This window comes from Rhodamnia argentea, chromosome 6 (genome assembly GCF_020921035.1).
Source record: "Rhodamnia argentea isolate NSW1041297 chromosome 6, ASM2092103v1, whole genome shotgun sequence".
Lineage (NCBI taxonomy): Eukaryota > Viridiplantae > Streptophyta > Magnoliopsida > Myrtales > Myrtaceae > Rhodamnia > Rhodamnia argentea.
This window is the reverse complement of record NC_063155.1, coordinates 17,206,502-17,230,523: the sequence shown is the minus strand read 5'-3', so window position 1 is coordinate 17,230,523 and position 24,022 is coordinate 17,206,502. Positions and strand designations below refer to the sequence as shown.

At 40.7% G+C, this 24,022-nt stretch overlaps 3 protein-coding genes and 1 non-coding gene across 20 annotated transcripts; 2 read left to right on the top strand and 2 right to left on the bottom strand.

Moving 5' to 3' along the window:
* Positions 1-239: 239 nt before the first annotated feature.
* Positions 240-5,626, top strand: LOC115751208 (tafazzin). Its single transcript, XM_030688974.2, has 7 exons — positions 240-616; positions 2,468-2,586; positions 2,673-2,738; positions 2,840-3,037; positions 3,668-3,786; positions 4,350-4,455; positions 4,835-5,626. The coding sequence occupies exons 1-7, from the start codon at positions 388-390 to the stop codon at positions 5,402-5,404; spliced, it is 1,407 nt and encodes a 468-aa protein (XP_030544834.1). The 5' UTR covers positions 240-387; the 3' UTR covers positions 5,405-5,626.
* Positions 5,627-5,783: 157 nt separating this feature from the next.
* On the bottom strand, positions 5,784-5,855 carry TRNAE-UUC. Its single transcript has one exon. It is a non-coding gene; the product is annotated as a tRNA-Glu (tRNA).
* Positions 5,856-7,912: 2,057 nt separating this feature from the next.
* On the top strand, positions 7,913-14,633 carry LOC115751209 (E3 ubiquitin-protein ligase RFI2). Its single transcript, XM_030688977.2, has 6 exons — positions 7,913-8,378; positions 9,681-9,850; positions 11,624-11,679; positions 12,933-12,958; positions 13,045-13,429; positions 13,788-14,633. The coding sequence occupies exons 1-6, from the start codon at positions 8,231-8,233 to the stop codon at positions 14,242-14,244; spliced, it is 1,242 nt and encodes a 413-aa protein (XP_030544837.1). The 5' UTR covers positions 7,913-8,230; the 3' UTR covers positions 14,245-14,633.
* An 832-nt stretch (positions 14,634-15,465) lies between these two features.
* LOC115751212 (serine/arginine-rich splicing factor SR30-like) lies at positions 15,466-20,607 on the bottom strand. 17 transcript variants are annotated; one of them, XM_048280454.1, is made up of 15 exons: positions 20,477-20,607; positions 19,711-19,808; positions 19,475-19,540; positions 19,275-19,349; positions 19,031-19,142; positions 18,902-18,948; positions 18,747-18,804; positions 18,613-18,662; positions 18,465-18,521; positions 18,246-18,358; positions 18,054-18,167; positions 16,655-16,714; positions 16,176-16,209; positions 15,975-16,037; positions 15,466-15,787 (listed from the first exon to the last, which is right to left on the bottom strand). In XM_048280454.1, the coding sequence occupies exons 2-15, from the start codon at positions 19,795-19,797 to the stop codon at positions 15,743-15,745; spliced, it is 981 nt and encodes a 326-aa protein (XP_048136411.1). In that variant the 5' UTR covers positions 19,798-19,808; positions 20,477-20,607; the 3' UTR covers positions 15,466-15,742. The 17 variants fall into 17 exon arrangements, 6 of the variants coding, with proteins under 6 accessions (XP_048136411.1, XP_048136414.1, XP_048136413.1 ...); XM_048280457.1 differs by having other exon boundaries at positions 18,054-18,164; XM_048280456.1 differs by lacking the exon at positions 20,477-20,607 and adding an exon at positions 20,355-20,379.
* Between the last annotated feature and the right edge of the window lie 3,415 nt (positions 20,608-24,022).

Here is a 24,022-nt window from a genome sequence, read left to right as displayed (position 1 = left end):
AATATGCAAGTTGGAAAAAATTTCCCCTTTGGATTGTTCTGGAAAGAGCGGTCCTATTTCCATCTCCGGTTCGTCAAAAGTGGTGGGCCCTTTCACGCCAATGTTGTTGCCACATGGGTCCAAAGTGGGTGGGCCCGCGGATACTTTCCTCCCTATCCAGAAGAATGTGCGCACTACGCACCCCCCCTTGCTCACGTTAGTAATAGTAACGACCTCTGTTTCCCCCTATAAGTATAAACCCTCTTTCTCGCTCTACGCTCGCGCTTCTCTCCTCTCTCTCCACCTCTCTCTGCGCATTTCCATGGCCACCGCTCTCTGATCTTTCTCTCTCCCTCCTTCGTGTGTATGTGCCCGACAGTCTGACTAGCGGGTTTCGCGTCTAGAGACATGGGCGTGCAGTGGTTCGAAAGAGGCGATCTGTGGAAGAGCAAAGCTCGGTCTCTGCAGCTCCGGCTAAGGGACCGTTTCAGGGTCGTTGCCGTCGATAAGCACCGTCGCGGGCGGGCGTTGCTCACCGACGGTTACTTCTCCTCGACTGTGCAGCGTTGGCTCCAGACGTTCCGAGATTTCCGGAGGGATTCTTTGCCGTCGTCGTCGTCCTTCTACCGCAAGAGAGGTATTGTGCATTCTCCGGTTGATTCCCGCACTTGTGTTGTGGCGTAGGCGTTAGATGGCGGAGCAGTCATCCCATCGATGAAACGGAGTTGAGGATTGAGGATGTTTGTTCTTGGGTTTTTCATCTTTCCAGCTAGCTATTATTGAATTCGAAAGGTTTCTTTCCCCCTTTCCGAAGTGGAGGCCGCGGTCATCAGGTGCTTTGATGTGCTTGTACATGGCACATGCTTTTGGATGTAAATTTCATTTGGCTGATAGCTTGATTCACTCTGTATCATTTTAGAATACGTAGCCTGAGGGACTATTTATGATGCCAGTTGATCTCGTTCATGTTGCTCGTGAAGGTTTTTAAGATGCTTTGGATGATATGGAACCGGCTTACAATGCCCACATGACGCTGTTGTGGAGTTTTAAATTCCTCGTGTGGAAAATAAATGCACGGATGATTTCAATGTGTACATTGAGAAAGTACCTTTTGACCTGTTTCGTGTATAGGAATACTAGAACTTGTGTCATGTGTAATCTTGTATGTCAAGGAATAGCTGAAAAATAAATTGAAGATTTATTCAGGATTAATTTTAAGGACATTAAAATTTGCTGGCTAGGTTCCCTTGATGCGATGGTTGAGAAAACTATGAAATTTTACCATATGCATTTTCACATACGGTCCATGTTGCAAGCCAATAATGCGTCTTCTGGTATACTTGAATCATCTGATTTGGTCACAACATAACGTTTGACTAATGCAGGGATTTAACAAAGGTCAGGACAAATAATCTAATGATGGATAAGTCGGCCTGCTGTCAATTATGTGAATGGTATCAAATTTAAAAAGCAACTTCTTATCCATGGGGATAGGCTGAAGTAAAAGCTCGATCAATGAGATGAAAGTGGAGTGATGACAATTCTTATTGCGATCGCAAAAGGAAAAAAATTAAATGAAGGAAAAAATAAGGATTTCAAAGTCCTTTGTTACCAGCTCTATTTTCTTATTCTCTGTACATGCTTTTTAATGTTGATCAGAGGGTTAATGTAAAGTCATGCTAGTTGGATCAATGAGGAATTAGTGGGAGCTAAGATTTCGAGAGTCAATTGCTAGGAGATAGTGTTTAGCGAAGCTGACCAGCCAAGTGATTTAATAAGTAGAGTTATGAAATGGGTGAAAACCGCAATCTAAGCCGAGGACGAGGAACAGATATAATGGAGAAATCAATGGCGAGCTAATTAGCATAGTGACTAAGCATGGCTTGCCACTGGATGTGGGCTTTTCCTCCATAAATATGGAATTTGGAACCCTTATGGTGACCAATATGCCCAGGAGATTACAATGTGGCGCCGATAGTGTGCCACGTATGTTTTGTAGCTGCTTGTGTAAAGGCATAATTTTTGTAAAGAAATTTCATATAGCACAATGAAGTGACAGCGATTGCTGATTGTTTTGTAAAGGATAATGACGACTGCTATACAAATCGGGTTTCAACTGTTAAAAGCAAAGATGACTGACAGTTGAATGACTTCTTTGATATTTGCCGGGGCGAATTATATGATAGCATAACCTTCTTTATATAGGTACATTAAAATGTTTAAAAGACAGCCTGGTATTGCGTCCTCAAGTTGAGGAAACCAAACTCCTCAGCGCATCTGATGAATTACTCATAATAACTAAGTTCAGTTTATCATTCCATTACAGGTTTGATATACTTAGTGCATGAAATTTTCCTTTTTACCTTGTGTGCTGGAATCTCTGGGGTGGATATTTTAAATGCTTTATATTTTATACGTAATGTTTATTTTTAACTCCTTTGAGAGAAGTAAGGTGCAAATGTTGACTTTTGAATTTTTCGTACAACAGTCAGCGAGGAATTTAATGCTGAAGGAGATTCTATTGCCCTTCGAATGGTTCGAGCTGTTGCTGTGCCTGTTTTAGGGAATATGTGCCATGTGTTTATGCATGGCCTAAATCGTGTTCAGGTGGGACCAGTTTGCTTGGCTGGGAACTGTCTACCCTTTCTGAAGTCTCAGGCATGGAGTTATTGAAATATTTTTTGTTATGGCAGGTATATGGTGTAGAGAAGCTACATGATGCACTGCTTCACAGACCCAAAAATAAGCCCCTTCTCACGGTATAGATCAGCCTGCCTGCAAATCGGGCATCTAAGCTCTTCCTTTTATGATCCTTTTAACATGTTGGTAGAGATGACTAACCAAGGATCTTGTCATTTAGGTAAGCAATCATGTTGCTTCTGTGGATGATCCATTTGTTATCGCTTCACTTCTCCCTCCAAGTGTTCTATTGGATGCTCATAACCTGAGATGGACACTTTGTGCAACTGATCGATGTTTTAGCAATCCCGTGACTTCTGCATTCTTTCAATCCGTAAAAGTTCTGCCAGTTTCACGTGGTGAGGGGATTTATCAAAAGGTAATGACATTCAACTAGATGGAGGTTCTTGCATAGCCTCGCTTTTTCTCTATTGGCATGGTTTGTTCTTCTCTATGTTTATAATCATAGTTTTATTTTTCTTTATCGCATTTTGCATACTTGTTTACTTTGATCAAGTCGGGAAGGCTATATAGAATGTGCATCATGGCTTGTTTGTTGTTTTTGTTGGACATTGTGTACTCTTTTGGAAATGAATCCATCTCATCGTTTCTTTTTCTGTGTTTCGTCATCTTTGGGCTGTGACTTTGTATTTGAGTTCTGCGCAGATCCAAGTTCTGTGTTGCCTTGCGGTGTTTCATCTGTGATAATGGTTCCACTTTTTTGAAGATAGCCCATGTAGATTGTAAAATACGAAACCTCCAGGTTTCGATTTCATTATCGGAAATGAATGTCTTCACTCAGTTTTTCTCTCTCAATCACTTAATATGTTACCATGGTGCACGATAATGACCATCTGAGGATTTTTTGTAAATCGCAATGATACCTTCCACATTTGACAATTGGAAACTGTGTCCTCTATGAGTATTATGACAATGTTGCAACTGTATCTTTTGGGGTTTTATGGCCATCATAAAATCTAATATATTTTGTCTGTCGTACATTTTTCAGGGTATGGACATGGCTATATCAAAATTGAACAGTGGTGGGTGGGTTCACATCTTTCCTGAAGGCAGTCGTTCTCGTGATGGTGGGAGAACCATAGGATCAGTGAAGAGAGGTGTTGGGAGGTGACATGTTAGCATCTGATACTCGATTTTCGCATCTCTTTCCCTCTTTCCCTGTCATTGTGGCCCATGGCTATTCCATTCCTTCTCTATGATCTGGTGCCTTCCTTCTTCCAATTGAGCGTTTTTTGGTAGTAGAAGAGTTTGTATCTTTCTTCCGTCGAACCATGAAATGGCTCCCTATTGCCCTGTTCAAAATTAGAAGAACCAAGACCCCATTTATTCTATCACCCTAGTCAAACTTGGTAGGGGTGAAGAGTGCCCTCTTTAGATGGTTTATCAATTGGTAGTGGGAAAGTTAGGGCCGTTGCTGCCAGGGGTACAGCTTGGTTTAATTGACCCTGTGACGATGAGCTGTGTTAGTGGAGCTCAATTAGTAAAGTTTTTAGTGAAACTTCGAGTGGCTTGAGCTCAAATATTCAATTTCTTTTGCTTTTACATCTCTTTGCCCCTTAATCTGGCTGGTCATCTGCTGGAATACCGTCTAGAACATATGTTCAGTTATCTGCTGTGTGGAGCTATTGGGCGCTTGATGTTCATTGGCTTTCCATTTTTGTCTACTGCAGGTTAATACTCGATGCAGACAGCATTCCTATGGTTGTACCTTTTGTGCATACAGGAATGCAAGATATCATGCCTATTGGAGCCAACTTTCCAAGGATTGGCAAGACGGTATGTAGCTAGGTGTTGATGCAATTTTCTTCCAAAAGATTTGACTCAATGATGGAAAATATGTTATGTTAGGGCTTATCAAATTATCAAGCAACTTAATTCTATGGAGCTAAAATTTAAAGCTGTCACATTAATACCTGAAGATCTTAACAAATTCTAAACAAGGTGGTTATTGTAGAACTTCTGGAGGTACTTCATATTGTTAATCTTCATTGGTTGACTCGTATTGCTGACTTGTGAGAAAAAGCCTTCTGAGTAAATGTGTTGTTTGAGTCTTAGGCACAAGCTCTGAAAGTATACTTTCAGTTATTTGATGCACTTTAAAAACGGAGATCGCCTAACCTCTGATGCAATATATTGGTCTGAATTTCGAGAGTAGGTGATTGTGCTTATTGGTGATCCTATCCACTTTGATGACCTGCTCAATATGGAGGGACTCAAACATGTTTCAAGAGGCAAACTTTACGATGCCATGGCGTCCCGGATCGGTCACCGACTACAGGAGTTGAAAATTCTTGTTGACAAGCTAGCACTAGAACAATCGTTGCAGTTATGCACGCACTCTATGCAGGACTCACCAAGAGTCGCTGGTGTGGTGCAGCAGGTCGATTGGGAGTCATTGGGTATCGAGGCTGATGCATATTCCAAACTGCATCCGTCGACACAAACTCCGCACATACGACCAGAAGAACATCTTTCCGGCCCAAAAGATACAGCGGGCACAGACCGGTACTTCAGGATGGGTTTCTCTTACGAAGGAGGGGCCTTCATGTCGAGAATGCGTGGGTACATGGACCCGTTGGAGCTGATGGGGTTCGCTGCTAAGGGCTTATTCGTGAATGGTTACAGACCGAAGGAGAAGCCGGAGGACGCCAGAGTCCTTGGTGCTCTCAAGGCTTGGAAGCAGTACATGGAAGCTAATGTATCGCGAAACTGGAATACCTGTTGAGCAAGAACATAGGTGGAGCACAGTGTAAATATCTGGTCCAGGCCACAGTTCTGGCGAAAGTTTTTGGCTAGATTTGAAATTTCTATTATTTTTAGGGGGTGACAAGCTAGTAAAGAATATAGTTGTGAATCTGGGCAAAAAGTGTGATTATCAAATGTTAAACTCGTAGTTCTTAAGCAATGTGTGACTAGAAAAGAGGATAATTGAGTTTTTTTTTTTTAATTTGCACGTGGTTCTTGTATCGTGATCTGCCCAAGCATTGATCATCTTCAGTCATCAGGCAAGGTTAAACAAAGATGAAAGCTAAAAGAGCGAAAAATAATTTATTCATCTTTCGATCCAAGAAAAGAAAAAGTCTAAACAAAAAAACAAAAAAAGTTTCCGTTGCCGGGAATCGAACCCGGGTCTCCTGGGTGAAAGCCAGATATCCTAACCGCTGGACGACAACGGATTCTTATGAGTTAATGCCGTTTTATTCTATATAAATGAAACAGAGATTTGGGCTTAAATTCCAGAGTTCGGAGATCCAAGGCCCAAGTGAATCCGCGCTGCTTCAAGCCCACCACCGCCTTCATCAACTGATCACCTCGAGAGAGAGCATCTGTATCTAGCGATTACACAGTTGTTTTCTCTTTAGGGACGTCAAGCTTGTGTCTACCGTCGGTTGCTAAAGGCGCGCGGGATATCGGTTTCGATAGGATTCGCATGTTGGCCGACGAAAAACTTGCGTGCCCCGTGATTCGGCGCGCGGCACGCAAGGGCTGTTGGATCCGAATATGTGAATAGACTTGAAACCTTCGGGGACATCGAAGGGCTGTTTGATCCACATTTCATCGTACGAAAATCAAGTAATGTAGTTCGACGGGATAACAGTTGCGAAAGGTGGTTGGTCAAGGCATCTAAAAATGGATGCTACCTACTAAATGCCACGAGGGAATGTACCCTCGCGACGTGAATCAGTATTCAAACCTTCATGAATCTAATATTTGATTCTGAATTTTGATTTTGAGAGAGAGAGAGAGAGAGAGAGAGATTGTCTAATGGTGGGACCTAATCTTGAAATTAACAAGTTAAACGACTCCACAAATTTACTAATTATGTTCTGATTGCAAATTCTAACTGCCTTGAGACGGCAGAGTCTCGGTACAAGTAAGAGAAGAACCATTAATGGAGTTATAGCCACGCAAGGGAAAAAGACAATATTTAAGACGGAATCAACACGATGAGATCCTCCATTGATGATGGCTCATGAAAAGGTTGGTGGTGTTGAGGTTGTTAGGCATTCAACGCAATTGACTTTTTCAGTCTTTACTTAGCTCGTGAGCCATGTAACTCGAAAGTCAATCTCAAGACCAGGCTTCATTTTCTTCTGGATTTTCTTTTATTGATTATTTAAGAACTCGGGAGTTTTAAGGTGCTCATGGCAACAATTCTGCTGTAGAAATCAACTTCCGTGGGGGGCTTCGTAGCCATCGTCGGCTTTCAACCACCAAAAAACGAAAAAAGAAAAGGAAGGAAAGAAAGAAAGAAAAAATCGTAAATCAAACCGAACCGAATTAGATTTTTTATTTGGTTCATATTTAGTTTAAGATAAAATTTGGTTCGATTCAAGCTTACTTTTTAATGATTCTATTTCGTTCGATTTTCTTCAAAAACGGAATCGAACCGAATTATTGACACTCCTAATTTATAGATGCCCATATTTTCTACGTGCCTTGTGCGAGACTAGTTCAGTGTATTTCTATTTTGCTTATGCGAATTTTTCGCTGATTTTTGAGCTTTTGTTACCATACCATAAAAAAAAGAAAAGATCTTAGAATTCCGAAGCAAACAAATGGAACACACAAAAGAAAGAGGAGGTGATTATTTGAAGTTCGAACGAGTCATTTAGAAAACAATGGAAAAAGAAGATTGCAACCTTCGCTTGCACAACATGAAAATTTACACCTATCATTGTTCTTGAGCTACGTTAATAACTTTGTTCCGACAATTGTTAAGCACATTGCTACACAAAACAATTTAATTTCTCAAATTTCGATTGCGCTCGGTGCGTGAAAATATGTAAATAATTATTTGGAATTGATTGCTTGACAAGCATTAATACTAAATGACAAAACTTTATTTCTGTCGCCAGCAAAAAAAAAAATGAAAAAAAAGAGTGAAAAAATGAGAAAAACATGAAAAAGAAAATTAGAATTTCCCACAAAAAAAATCAGAATAGAAAAAAGGAAAAAAGAAAAAAGAAAAAGAGAGAGACCCGACCGGGCCAACAATAGTCAACCAAATTCAATCCGAACTCAACCCACCCAAAACCAATCGCCGCCGTCCAGTTGTCCCGTTCGGACAACGTTGTCCCCTTCCCCAAATCCAACGGACGCCAACCCACCCCCTCTCGCTTCACGTACACAAATAATCCAGTAATCCAAAGAAAAAGTAAAAAAAGAAAAGAAAAACTAAAATAAAATAGAAAAAAAGAGAAGGTCGCTAAGCCAGACCAGACGAACCAACCAATAATAATTAAATCCGAATTCAGCGACTCCTTCTTCGTTTCCATGTTCTTCCCACTCCCCGATTGATTCACGCACCTCTTCCATTTCCTCTCTCTCTCCTCCATCGAACCTTCCTCTCGCCCTCATTCGTGATCCGACGATCTCCTGTGTGTAAATCGCAGGCCGGGGAGGTCTGATTCCTGCTTAAATTATTATCCGGGAGCTCGTCGATTTCCGGAATCGGATTAGGGTTTTCTTTTTTTTTCCTTCGGTCTTTGATTTGGAGGGACGACGTTCGGGGGGTTGTTGGGTTGATTTGCTTTTTTCCCATCGAGGTATGGGGTTGAAGGGCGACGACGACGTGGCGGTCGACGATGGCGATGGCGGAGGCAGGTCCGTGTCTTGCTCCATTTGCCTCGAGGTCGTCACCGACAATGGGGATCGGTCGTGGGCCAAGCTTCAATGCGGTCATCAGTTCCATTTAGGTGAGCTTTTGAGGAATTTAGAGTTTCGGGTCGTGTTTCTGAGATCCGATCTGCTTGAAGTTTGTTCCTTTTTTGCTTTGCTTGGGGTATTTTGGATTGGCTTTGAGACGGCTCCTTCGACTGAAATTTGGCGAATGTAAATTAATTGGCTGCAATTAGATTGAGTTCGATGGCTCTTGTTCAAATATGAAATTTTTCTTTGTTCTTCTTCTCTGGCTTTGAGCATTCCGGGGGAGGTGAAGAATGGTTTGATGAGTTTGGGATGATGTGATGAGTCGATCGGTTAATTGAAGATTAATTCTTCCTTGCATCTTGATCTTGAATTAATAATCTACTTGGAACTGAATTAGATCGATTAAAATTGGTCAATGGAGAGAACTATACTACGACAGAAGGCAGACACGCTGGCTGTTACTAGTGAGTGAAGTTATGCGAGTCTGAAATATTGCTTTGTGCATCGGCTGCGAAGATGGGTGTTTTCTTCACAAGCGGTGTTAACCAGGATCAAGCGGCCACATGCTAAAGCAAATGACTAGTTGCTTTCGTGTATGTGCTTTAAGAGGTGAATTTGCTCCAAGTTCGGGAAATTTTCTTTGACTTATGATGGTTTCATGGGAGTGATGAAAGTTAAGAAGTTTGATTTGCCCCGGCAAAGGGAAAGAAAAAGATAAGAACCTTGAATCTGTGTACTGCCCCTAGAAGTGAAACTATTTTTTCGAAGTGTGGACTAATACTGTTTAATGATTTATCGGATAATAACAACAAAGATCCTACTTATGGTGAGGAGGACGGGGTAAATCATTTTTTAGGTTTGGATGCCAATGGCTTGCATGATGCTGGATGCTTGTCCAACGAGTCAACTAGCATTCTCATTTGTAGCAACAATGCTTTTTGCTTGTGATTTTGACTTAATTATTAAAACAAATGACGACATCTTGCTGAGAGTTCAGAGAGCTCTAGGGCAGCGAATATTTTTGAAGGGATATCAATGGCCTGCATGATGCCTGATCTTGTGGTCCAGCTCAGTTGGAGTACATTTTGGATTTCCATTGGCAGCGTCAACCTTTTATAGTATATGGTTTCACTGGTCCTTAAAACCAGATATGGTTATGTTGGTTAACTTGCTGAGAAATCAATCATATCCTAGTTCTTGGAAGAAAAGTAGCATATCAGATGAAATTGTCCTCATCTTCTGATCAGCAAAATGCTTAAATCTCTTTTCTGGTCCACATATTTGCTCTTATAGATTGAGCCTTTTTGAAGTTCTTTTTATTCATTTTCTTCCAACTCACGTCCGTTCAGATTGCATTGGTTCTGCATTCAATTGCAAGGGCGCAATGCAGTGCCCAAACTGCCGGAAGACTGAGAAGGGACAATGGCTCTATGCTAGTGGTTGTCGTTCACTTCCCGAGTTTAGCTTGGATGACTGGGCCCATGAGGAGGATCTCTATGACTTAAGTTATTCTGAGATGGTAATGAAGCATTTAAATGATGATACTAGTGCTCATGGTTTTATTACTGTGCTCACGGTTATATTTAATTTTTCAATAGTTAATGCATTCCTTCATACTCCTTGTTGTTGCTGTTGGATATCGGCATTTTCTCTCCCTTTGTATTTTAGAGTCTGTTTTTGCTTAAGGAAGTCCGTCCCTTGTTTTTTTTCCCCCCTTTTAATTAGGAAGCACTGCATATCCTTTCTTTAAGGTTCATGTATTGCTGCCTTACCATACAGAAGATAGCATTAACTTGCTGTAGAACAACATAGAGTACAATTAGTCATCGGCATCTTATCAAATTCCAATACATCAGATGTACATTTCAGTTGGTTTATATGTATTTACTAAGCCAGATCATGGTTACTTTGGAAGTATTGCTTGTGTAAATATTCCTAAGGAAGGAATTGGAAATAAAAAAAAATTAAAAAAAGCCATTGGTCCAAATTAATTGCCATCAATTTTAAGAATACCATAGTTGAGCTTTCTCTCTCTGAAAGGATTTAGTATTAAGAGTATATTTCCCCTAACATCCATTACATTTCTTTCTTCTTTGGAACCTATAAAATGAAGTTGTGCTGCTCTCTTCAGTTTTCAATTGCAGGCAAAGAAAGTTTGTCATCTAATTATGATGCTTGCTGGTTGTATAATTAGTAGATCTTTAGCAACTATCCTGCATCACCCTGAATGATGTCTCCCTTCGGTGGAGGTCTCCACTTTTTGAGGCTTTAAGAAATTGAATTTAAACTCCCGGTATATTGATATTGGTTTACAAAAGAGGTACATTAAGTGATCTGACGGACTTAGTATTTTAAGGGTTCATTAGCCTACATATTAAGGGACTCAAACTCGATCTGATACAAATAATTGGTGCTCTAAACTCGAGCTCGATCTCGATCCGATATCAATTTTGATTGACCTTGATTCAAACCAATGATTCAATATTTGACACAACCCAAGTAGACTTAATATCAGGTGAAATATATAGAGAAAAATACAGTCTTTGCCATTAATTATACTTGATTGAAAGTCATGCGTCATGCTCGAAATTAGTCTCTCGAAAACAGTGTCAATCAAGCTCAAGTAGCTCTTGAGTGGCTCAACTTGTTTTCACCGAGTCCATCTTGTGGTCAACCACACAAACTAGTATCTTTTTTAGACTAGCCAATGTGTTCTTTATTTTTTGAATCTCTAGCAGTACTTTAGAGGTGAGTTTGTAGTAGAGACTCATGTCATGCTGTAAAATGGATTAGTTGCTTCATTTTCTAAGCATAGCCTTTAGAGTTCATTCCTTTATTTGTACCATTGGCTAGGATGTATTCAGAGTCCTAGAGTGAACAGAGCCAACAGGTTTGCGAACAGCTTCTAAAATTTGGCAAAGACTTACGGTGGTGGCTTATAGCTCCATGCTTGTGTCCTGATTCTTTTACCGCACTATTTGGCTCTGAGGATTCAGTTAATGGATGGAAAATGATGACATTACTTGTTTGAGTGGTCTCCTAATCTCTCTAGATGATACTAACACCATGCTTGTGGTGAATCGAATTGCAAAACCAATTATAAATCCTGTCTCACTTTCAAATGATACCTGAATATTTTGCTAAGGAGGGAACTCAGTGTCGCAATCATTCTTTACTTAGTAGTGTTCTTTGGACATCCTTGTTCTTTGTGCACTTAGTTACGAAATTTATCGTTATATTTTTCTTTTTCAGTTTTGTCTGATATTGTTAACTCTATGTGATGTTATTGCAGACCTTTGGGGTTCACTGGTGTCCATATGGGCAATTAGCAAGGCTGCCTTCTTTTGAGTAAGAGTTATTTTGAACTCTAATGCTTGCCTCTTATTATTTATTAATTATTTATCCGATTACCTCTTAATTCTCATTTGCTGATATGGAAGAACATTCCTGACTTCCATGCTTGTCAGGAAGAGCTTTTCGTGGTTGTCTTTTCTTAAATTCTTACAGGAAGTACCTATAAGTTAAACATTTGTAAATGAACCGTAAGAAAGGGTAAAATTTCTATTTAGCTTTCTTGTTGGTAGCTGAAAAGACCATCTCAGCTACTTTCTCAAAGGAAACCACTGAAAAATGGATGTCTAATGTTTCAAGGCACATATATTGGTGATCATTTAGTGCATAGATAATTTAATAGTTCATTATTTTCTTGTGAAAAGTGGAATGCATTGATCAAAGAGTTGGAACAACATGCTAAATGAAATTAAAACCTAGTGGTGAGGATGCAAATGATGAGCTTACGTCCTTGTAACTGTGGGATGTTGACGGATTAGGCGTTGAGAGAAGGAAAAGAAAGCGAGTAATAAGAAGAAGTTGGTGATAGGTGCCCTTTGATCTCTTCTAGTGCATGACTGGTCAACTGTTTCTGGATAGTAAAAGTATTCTCTAAGGAAGTTTTTATTAGGCTCTAAGCAGGATGTGCTTACGCATAATCCATAACAACCGAGTATAATTTCCAATTAATTTACGATTGATGAATGAATGGAAGGAAGCAAAGTTGACTTCCGTGGAGCTAAGTAGCAGATGTCAATACTTAGGATGTTGTTGACAAACAGGTGCATCCATGAGGAGGATAGGTTGGTTTGGAGTTTTATTTTTCACCTCTTTCCTTTTTTATTGAAACAGAATGAACCTTGTTGAGCTACGGGGCTATTGTAAAGAATGTTGAACTGATAAATGTAAATCTGCTTTTCTGTTTGGCTTATCTATCGAGTGGATAGTTCAAGAGCATATCTTTGTTTAGTCAGGATTACTATACTTTTGAACAGATAGAATTCAATTTATGATGGGCTGGACATATCTGTCTACGGGTCAAAAAGGTACCTTGTGAGTCAATGGAGAATGGGGTGGGCCCGCTCATGCTTGTTTGTCTTTTGGGTCCTGTATAAATAAACCATAACACGACTTTGACCTTATCATTTCTTATAATTCATGTGCGCACACCTCTCTCTCTCTCTCTCTGTGCAGTAAGAACTTTGGAAATTTGTTCTTGTTATTACTTCACAGGATTTTCTTTCTGATATTCAATATGATGTTTTTTGCAGTGAAGGGGAAATTTCAGCACCTGCATGTAAGATTCTCTTGACATGTTGAGCGGTAGTTTTCTGAATTTTAAGTTTTGTGGAGGATGTAGTACTTATCAACAACGAAATGCAGATAATGATCTCCGGGTGCATCATGCTATGTTTTCTGAGCAATCTTCTGTATCATCTGCTGCTCATCCCTGCCCGTACATCGCTTATTTTGGACCAATACACCCCTCCACATCTAGTTCGAATGGGAGCATCCCAGATGGTACAAACTTTAGTAATCCTTGGAATGGCCCATCATTACCTAGTGAAGTACCGAATTCTTATGCCTTTCCCACCATGGATGTTCAATTTCATAGCTGGGACCAATCTCCTTTCTCTACCAGCAGCAGGCGTATTGGTAATGCTGATCAACCTTCAATTCCGCCTACTACTGTTCAGCGGTCCTCTAGGACAAGCTCTGACATAACAAGACCAGCTTCGTTTATGCATCCATTCCTTGTTGGCCCCAGGTATGCATTGGAAAATGATGTTCTAAGTTCTCCTTTTAAAGCAAAAATGCTATTAAAATTGGATAGAGCTGCTATGATTGGGAATTGCGAGACTGCCTGGTCTATCTGTCACCAAATAATCTTACTCTGTAACTTTAGAAGGCTTAGTTTCCTTGGATTGTGGAACAGAATTATAATTATGTTCTCACAGTTAAGAAACTGTCCCTAGGTAGTCCACTCGGTGGGCTGCAATTTATATTTGGCCTTTGATGAAAAATCACCAAGTTAAAGTCGACTAATCAGTTGTGCGATGGTTCCAAATTACGCCACTTAAATTGCTTATGCCTTTACTAAAATGGGAATGTTTCAATCTCTACAGTTCTGGGGCTAGATCTGGGGGCTCTGTACCATCATCGCTGATTCCTTCCTATCCGGGCAGTAATCCTCGAGGTAGAAATAGAGGCCAAGCTCCGCAGGCATTCTACCAGCAACAACCTAGTCATTCTCGTACGCCAATTGCTCCTGGGACTCGGCGATCTACAACTCATAGAGGAATGAGTCACATGGGTTCAGTGGCCTCATCGTCATCAGAACAGAGCAACGGCTTCTATTTCATTCCAGCAAGTTCCTCAGGCCCAAACTTCCAGGAACCTGAAAACCCTGTGTCAGCTCGGTTTCATGCATGGGAGAGGGATCATTTGCAGTCATTCCAACCGAGCCAGGTTGATAGAGAGTCCATCTGGCATTTCCACCAGCCAGCAGGTGGATCAGAATCAGGCATCAGGTCCAACAGCTTCCGCCTAAGGCATGGGTCTGAGAGGACTCCTCACTCATAAACGCTGTCCCTTTTCCCCGGTGAAGCTAAAACTGCAAGTACTATGACTCAGAACTGATATGTATGCTTAACAATACTTCATGCTTGCTGTCTGTGAGTCCTGTTCCGATCAGACTCAATCTGTGGAGTGGCCGAGAAAAAAACAATCTTTTGGTAGCCACATCCACGAGGTGCCGTGGTGGACTGTTTAAGTTTCTTTAAATACTCTTATTATTCAAGATCTGCCAAAAGGAAAATGAGATAAAGCTCTGTGAATGCCCGGACCTAATCCCCAGAAATTTCCAGCCCAATCACGGAGTCCAGGAAGCATTTTTTTGGTATGAAGTGGTAACTGTCATACTAGTCAAACTTATGTCAATTTGGGTGGGCATCGATGCTAGATCCATCCCAGAAAAAAAGGTTCATAGATGACCCACCCGAGGACTGGAGTTGGCCAGAAAAGTAAAGGCCTGGGAAGTAGTTTACATATGGGATGTTGCTTGATCTATGTTTCGGGAACTTGCGATTTGCAATCTGTTTGGAAAGGTGCCCTTTGTTTGCAGCTCAGTTCTTCTTGATTGGCCTTGGTGTTCCAAGTATAGCATTTGATAACGTGGATATAATGACGGAATCAGATGATGGTGCTTTCCTGACAGCTATACTACTCGACGACGACTGACAAGGTCAATCTCGAACCAGCTAGGAGGACTCAAATGTTCATCATTTGGGCGAACATTGAGAATTCAGTGACCCAAGCAATTTAAGAGTCCCAATGACATCGATTAAAAAGTTAGTGGATGCCATTTATCTCTAAGCCCATTCAGGGTTCTTTTGGCATGGTTTTTATCAAATCCTGCAAGCAATAAAGCTTCCGCGTGCCTTTCGGGGTCAGCTGAGCCACCAACTCCTTTTGCATCCGATAAATCGTATGACACTAGAGAGCCCAGGTCCCTTAACTTGCTGTCGTGAACTTAATTTGCTTAAAAGATTGGTCTCCGGAGCCGTAAGCAAGGCAAAAAATGGAGACCAACCATAACAGCTAAATCAAGGTACATCCGTATCTCGATGAGATGACCCAATCCAGGCAGAACGGGGATTACTTTCCCAATAATGACTTTGACCATCATGTTGCCAAAATACCAGTAAAAGCAGGATTAACCACAGTCAAACCAATGTTTGCATTCAGTCAGGGTCTCAAGTATGTCCCACAACCATATCTCCTACACCTGGTTATTGTTACATAACAAAAATAGTACAAGATTTATGCATGGGTAACGGACCATTTAATGTCACAGACTCCTTAAAGCAATACTGGGTATAAAATCTGTTCGCAAAAGCAAACACTACGTATGGTGCAACACATGATTTGCCCAAATGATACCCACAATCTGAAAGTATATGTAATGTCATCAAACGGACAAAAGCGATATTTATTAACTTTCTAAGATCTCGGCCTTCAACCAAAAGATTTATTAACTTTCTCCCCTCCAAAGAAACTGGAAAGAGTCAGAAAGTCATCCTCAATAGTATTCCCTAGAGTCCACTGAACGGCTTCGAGATCGCACCTGACAAAATAAGACCACAATCAGCTGCAACATAGTACTTACATTGCGTAAATACATCATCAACTGACATGCGTTTTTGGAAAAAGAAAGGTTTGGGGGTTTTTTTTTTGGGGGTTGGGGGGGGAGGTTGGTTTTGCGCGCGCGAGAGAGAGAGAGAGAGAGAGAGAGAGAGAGAGAGAGAGAGTACAGAAGGCGAGCGAGATTCAGATAAGCTCCTCGGGGTTCGACCAGCATGTTTTCTGCGAGGAGCCTGTATGAGTATGAAAACATAGCTTAGAATAGTGTCAACGCAGCATATGTTGAAGCATCTCAACTCAAATTTCAATTTCCTTCACACAGAGCTTCTCAACAGGGAATAAAAATGAATTGTGTCTAAAATTTCACTTACAGGGGACAGTGGAGTTTTTGATCTTGAACGAGATCTGCAAAAGTGTCCAGATGTCAATACCATATTAACCCACTCAGAACACTTCGAAACCTTTGAGTATGATCAGGCTCAGTTCAACTGCCTCACATCACAGTTTACATGGTCAAATTTCCATAAAGGACCCAAAGTATTATCCTCTTCCAGCAGGAGAAGGATAGATTTCTTTTCACTGTCACTTACACTACAATCAACCTAAATTTTTGAGTCACCGAACAGAGGGTTGAGCCCGGTTTCTGGACGTGCACACGCATTGCTGATCCCTAATACCAGCTGCATCGTGTTAGAATCTATCTTGAAATCATCACATCCATGCATACGACAGACTCAGAGAACGCCCAGTGCCAGATGGAATACCATATTTTACGATTAATTCAGCCTCGGTCTAGTTCCAGTTATGTAGCCACTCGTTACAAAACACGGTTTTTACCTTAACAACTTACAGAGTAGCACCACATCCCATGAAGGTCCTTATGAGGGATCCCCAGGATGCCAGAAGATTCCTGATCTAGCAAGCAAACATGTTAAGTATCATCAACAAAAGGCAAGACAAGGGATTAGCACAGTAGTTTCCTATCTCTAGAGTCCAGAACGGGGAAAGAAGTTGCAACAAGAAAAGAGGGTAAACAGTAGAATAGTTTTGCCTGGACACGCTGAAATGGACTTCGGAATTTTTTGTAATGGCAAGCTAAGATTTGAGATAACTGTTAGGCTAAATGCTGAAAAGTTGAGGATGAAGACACAAAGGAAGCTCCGTAAAAGGAGTTGGAAGAAAGCAAACTTATTCTCACTTGACTGAAAGCCCAAATCCAGCTCAAAGAGTACCACTACTCACTGAACTGAGAGCCCAAAACCAGCTCACAAATCACCAAACAAATACATGGTGAAAAAAAGCCAACCCAGGATGCAGTTTACCAGACCAAGCACCATATAAGCTGAAGATATTTTCCCTATGAAAATGATCCTTTCCATATTTAGTTGGACCAAAATAAGCTATCTAAACGAGTAAGTTTTGCCTGGACGATCTCAAACCATAAAATTTTTGGACGAAAATTCCCCATTAAGTCAGTCTTTCCATTCCTCTATTCCATAATAGAGAGAAATCTTTATGGCAAGCGAAAACTGTAGGATGACGAATAAGGAAACCAAGGGATGCGACATTGTGCAGCACAGATGTGCCCATGAATGCTTTCGGTTACAAGAACCACCAAGCTCAATTTAGTGGAAGGGGGCAATCTATGATCTTCATAATTTGAAGATTACATCTCAGGAATAAAATTTTAAACAAACGCAACCAGTTTACTATTACGAACACAGATTGAAACGACACCATACTCAGGAAACAGGCAGAAGCTAGGACAAGTGCTAACTGCTTGAGATACATTTGCTGCAACTGCACACAGAGCCCAGTTGACCATGGGATCACCCAATGGTCAAGTAACTTTAGAAGGGTAGCGCTCACACAGATGTCATTTACTAGCAAAGCAATGGAACAATATTGGTTTTATGCAACCACACAAACGTTTGCACGTGCAAAAAATGAGAGCGGTTACTGCATAAAATTTTTTACATTTAGGGAAGAATGCTAAGCATTATCTATACAACCTAAATCCCAATGTACATAGTCGACAGGAGAAAAGGAAAATATGTGCACCCAAAAGAAGCGAAAATTCTGGTTATATCATGACCATCCAAAGAGATCTAATGGAAGTATCCCAGGCCATCAAAGAGAACAAGAAAGCTACTAATTTCATTGGATTTCGGCCATACATGCACTCAATCTGTACCAGGAGCGAGAAAATTGGAGTAAACTGAAATTGAAATATTATAAAGATCACTTACCTTGAGTAAGAGCGAGCATAAGACCCATAAGATGCTGAATGGGATCTAGAAGAGACGGACCTTGCTGGCGATACTGATGGAGACCGTCTCGAGTATTTCTTCCTAGGAGACCTGCCACAGAAGCATGCTGACTCAGTCACAGTAGATTGTATTTCTTCAGTAATTGTCAGCTTTGCCAGCATTGAGACAAACCTTCCGCTTCTGTCACTGTAGCTACGGCTATAGCTAGGGCTGCGGCTCCTTGAATAATAAGGGCTACGACTGGGACTCCTAGAGTAACTCCTCCTTGAATCATACTCTCTTACCTGCACAAATACAACCAAGAGAGAAGAACCATTTAAACATATAAATGGCACACAAGGCAAATAAATTGGGATTTGTCACTTCAAAAAGAGGCACGGTTCACTCTACCCGTATATAAGACCGACTGAAGGCATTCCTGAATAAAGTGTCATCAAGTTTCTTAATCTACAAAAGTAGTGAAAACAACATACAATGTAAATTATTTTAAGGAACTAGGTAAAGCAACACAAGATGAACTCTGAATTAGACAACTCACGGCATATTTCATGTCATCATAGTTTGTGTAATCAACAATTCCGGCAACACCTGAAAAATTTATATCATGTGATAGGGCAGCGAATAATAGTGATAAAAAGAATAAAGACATAAACATATTTGTTTGTTGCATACCATTGCGATCACGGAATACTTCAGAAAAACAGACATCTCCTGCCCGACGCATGTGATCCTACACATTGAACATATTCTTAGGATACCTACAATCAGCGAATCCAGCCAATAAACTAAATCTCCCATCGAGCATATGACGTGACATGCCATCTTACCTTCAGGTCCTGCCATGATGCCGAAGAAGGTAATCCAGTGACCAAAACTGCAACATGGGTTATTACAGTTTTTAGTTTGCATTTACTAGGCTGTGTTTCAACAAGGCACCATATGAAGATACTACATACCACGATAGTCAGAGTGCCTGCCAACTCCTCCACGGCTACTTCCACTGCCACTGTAGCTTCCATATCGGTCCACAGACGATGAATATCCTCGCCCACCATGTGCCAGCTCAACCTGCATGATGCAAGAAAATGATATCAGCTTCTTTTTTCTGCCCATGCAGAAGAGTCTATGTATGACATACAATAGAGAAAGCTCTAAAGAAAAATAAAAGAAACATGTAGAATGCAAAGTCAGGAGACTCACTCGCAGACGGTAACCATCAAACTTATATCCATCACGACCACGAATTGCGTCTTCAGCATCACGAGGGTCTTCAAACTATATTAGCATAAAAATTCATCACATATAACAGGTAAAAAGATCCAATGTTTTAGGAAAACTTATGCAGACATCCTCAAAAGCAACAAAAGATAACGCCACTGACATTGGGCTTCGATCCTCACCTCAACAAAAGCATAGCCTGGTGGTCTGGGAGGGATCTTCAAATCAACGTCAACAATGGGCCCATACTGCAAGGAGATTGTCAACCACGAGCAAATACCAGAAATCAAAAGCGTAAGGGATATATTATGCATACCCACAAAGTAATATCAACAATTTCCAAATAAGACGCATAGAAAGATTAATTTAGTGAAAACCCATGCTTGATAGAATCTTGAGAGGGGAATAGTACAGCCACCTTGTAGAACAAGTCTTCCACTTCTCTCATCCGCACATCCCCAGGCAGATTTCCAACATAGATTGTGCGGCTAGAACGGCGGCTCATTTTTGCTTTTCCTGGAAATAGAAGAATTCACCATATCAAGAAACACACTAATCTTCTACCGAGCAACTTGTATCATCAAACCGAACGACAGATATCAGTGTCCACGAGTCTCATCTCATTTGTAGCAAATCGCCTCACCCAGCGAATATTATGGCCGTTCACCAACCTACTACCCTCCCAAAAAGTATAATGCACCTACAAATTTTATTTTCATTCTCTAAAAAGGAAGGCCATGATGATTCTTAAAGGAAACCGGAAGCAACACTATGATCACCTGAAACAAAGTCATCTATTTCTCACCTCAAGTTGAGAAGATGAGACAAGCGAAAAGCAATACACAGATCGATAATCTGAAACAACGCGACGCAGCACAGAAACAGACTGACAAGCCATCCGAAACCAACGCGCAACGAACAGCCCAAAACCACAGGACCTCGGTCGTCAACAGATACGAACAGAGAAACTTCGAAAGTCTCAACACTAGCCGGACGATCAAAAAGCTCATTCGAAGCATGAAATGAACGGAGGGGAAAAGCCGACGAAGAACCACCTCTAACCCTAGTCGACGAGCACAAACACCGACCGACGAACCATCAGAACCGAGAGAAACTTCGTAGACTTGAAAGAACGCGAAAAGCTTTTGAGATCGCGCGAAATCGAGGAGAGACGAGAGCGTCACCTGCACGAGGAGCTCGCGGAACTTTGACGAATTGACCTTTGATTGTTGGATGCTTCGAGAGAGCGAGAGCGAGAGAGAGATGATGGAGAAAAAGAAGAAGAAGGCACGACACGTCCACAACCGGAGCTTCTGGGGCGAGCGCGAGCGCTCGCGCTCTTCCGGTCGTTGGATCGGCTAGAAACAAATTACACGTGTCCCCGTCTTTGTGTTTGTGATTTTTCTTATTTGTTTTTTTTTTTTGGGGTTGAAAATGGTTTCCGCTGGCATTATTTGGGCCCACCAAAGCCCAAATATGTTTTTGGGCCCAACCAAGGGCCCACATGATTGTAATTGTAGGCGAAGACCTGCATCGTCGAAGTTAGATGGGCCGGAAGGGGGCAAATACCTGCGTGGGACCCGGTCCACGTGGCGTTGCCAAGGATAACCGCAGGATGTTGCGGGATTTACGTGGGGTCCACATGATTGATAGCCGAGGTTAACGAGGCCCACCGGGCATCAGATCCGAGCCGGAATTCGCTGCGAGGATGGCGGCTCGACCTCCCAATGGATGCTCGGGATGCATGGGGTTTTAGCGTGGAGCGACATGGCCAAACGCATATGTTGCAATCTTTAATTTTTTGTCCAAATAGGATCGGCACAGTGAAAAAATACTTGGTAATCATAAGTTATTAGGAGCATCGAAATATGAAAAGTAGAAGATACATCCCTCTATCCAATTTTACCAAATTGCACTTTTTTTCTGTTGGTAGAATGGAAAGAATTAGGAGGTAAAAAACAAGGGGATAATGTACCGGCAAAATTGCCTGAACATGAAAGAAGTAATCACGTCCCGCCCAATGCTATGTTTTCGATTATTTGGGTACCTAAACTTATGTACGAAGCACACTTGAGTACCATAATTTTTTTTTTTCATTACTGTCGCGACCCAAAAAATCAGATTTCTAGGTTAATGGATTACTAAGTTAATTAAATTAAGGGTTAATACCATGAAAAACCCTAAACCGATACACCCGTGACAAATTTACCTCAAACTATTTTTTTTACCACGAAAAACCCTAAACTGGTACATCCGTGACAAATTTACCCCAAATTATTTTTTTGACCATCAAAAACCATAAACCGGTATATTTGTGACAAATTTACCCTAAACTAATTCTTTTGACCACTAAATACCCTAAATTGGTACACATGTGACAAATTCACCCCCCGTTAAATTGATTTAATAGCATGAAAAATCTCAAATTGATAAACCCGTGACAAACAGAGGGTCAAAACCCAATATTGGTATACCCATCAACTATCACGTGTCACTAAATCAGCAATTTGACAGTTAAATTTAATGAAAATTAACGGAGGGTAAATTTGTCACATGTGTACTAGCTTATGGTAAATTTGTCACAAATGTACCAGTTTGGGGTTTTTTATGGTCAAAAAAATAATTTAGGGTAAATTTGTCACAAGTGTACCAGTTTGGGGTTTTCCATGGTATTAACCCTTAAATTAACTAACCTAGCTCGAGTCCTCCCGAACTCTACAAACTCACAACTTATGGTTCAAATAATTAACAAGCAAAAAGATTTAACTTGGAGTTGCCACTAATCAATTCATGGTAGGCGGATTAGATACCTAAATAAAGTATCGGGAGAAATACTTTACTTTTACGAACCGTAGATTCATTGAATTCGGGAACTTGGTTACGCTAATATTTCTATTAACGCCCTTTCGGTACCTTTCATTTCAATGAAAATTATCTGAGTCAGCAACTTGCGAGGATTGTGATTCAAAGTTCCAAAGGTGCAATTATTATTATTTATTTAAATGGATGATGCAATGCATGAATGTGATGGTATTCGGAGAACACAATTATTCTAACGAGATGAAAAAGTGACAACTATTCTAATATGACATGAATGCACGATGGTTTTTTTTTTTTTTTTTAGTTTTTGAATCCTAATGACATGCAAAGCAACGTGAATTCTAACCTACATGTTATGCAAAAATGACATGAATTTAATCTAAATAACGTGTTATATTAGACTAGACTAATCTACTAATTTAAAATGAACGAGCCTTATTCTAAATGACGTATGAATGCGACATGGCATCAATGACTTATCAAATTTATGACATAACGTATAATACAGCACGTAAAAAATAATATGACGAAATGACATGCCGAACTATATGATATGTCAAACTTTGATGACGTGGCAAAACATATTACATGACTAATCAATGCGACATGAAAATGACATAGCGGTTATGCGACTAGGCCTAAACAACGTGCATATGTAAAATGAATGTGTTCAATCTACCCGACTAGAATGTTCTAAACTATATGCAATTTACATGAATGAGATATTTTTGGTGTTTTGAATGGATTTTTTTTTATTTTTTATTTAACAAATCAAATCATGCATGATCATTTATGAAAATATCTTCCGATTCGAATTAGATAACGGATTGGATCGAGGAATCAAATCTGGTAGTTAAGATTAGATATCTCGATCCACGTGCCATCGAGACAAATCTCGGGGTCGAGATTAGTCCGAATTTGCACGTTGTTGGTAGGGAATCACCCCATAATTCGAATTGATTTTCTAATCTAAAAATATGCCAAAGATGTCGAAAAATTTAAATAGGCAACTAATATATATTGCGATATCAACAGATAAAGTTTGCCTAACTGAAATATCAACACAATATTTGCATCAATTCAAAAACGAGAAATAAAATATGAATGAATTGGATTTCTACCTGATCCGAAACAATTTCAGATTCGTGGCCTCCCACTTAAACCCAATACGTCGCGGATGGAACTGATTTTTCGTGAGGATTCGCACGGCTTTGGAACCGCAACTCAATTTGGCTTGCTCATGGTGGACTTGCGGATTGGACCGGTTCGGATAGGGAGCTCAGCGCTTGAATGGTCGCAATGAATGATCTGCTAGGTTGTTGACTCGAACAAGCCCGGGTAAGAGAAGTAGCGACGGTGCAGGGCGAAATCGAGAGGCTTCGTGGTTTTATCAGCATGGATCCTTTTTGGCGTTGAATGCATATCCCGTTGAAGCCATGGAGGTGTTTATGGAGAAAACAATTGGCTGACTCCTCTCAGGCTTTCTTTTCTTTTTCCTCTAAGATCAAAAACTCTCTGAACATGGCTTCACTTTTTCTGCTCCCTCCGTTCTTGTCCAGCTTTCCCTCTAAACCTCGCTTGGACGACTCCTCCCCCCTAACACTTCTCTCTTTTTCTACCTAGACGAGACTCACTTTTTTTCAAGGAAGTCTTCCCCCTCACTTTTCTGCTCTCTTTGTACCATCACGCCTTTTTTCCTGTTCACCCTAGACGAGACCCCTCGCCTTTCTCTCTTTGTGCTTGTGCGGTTGTCGAGCCCTCCATGAAGAAGAACGTGAATGCCTTTTATAGAGCAAGACGACTTGAGCTTCCTCAAAACAAATCAAGTCTCTCTTCGTATCTTTTTTGAAAGTACGGAGCCGTTGGAGCCGTTGGAGCTATTTTGATCCGTAGAGATTTTCTGAGAATTT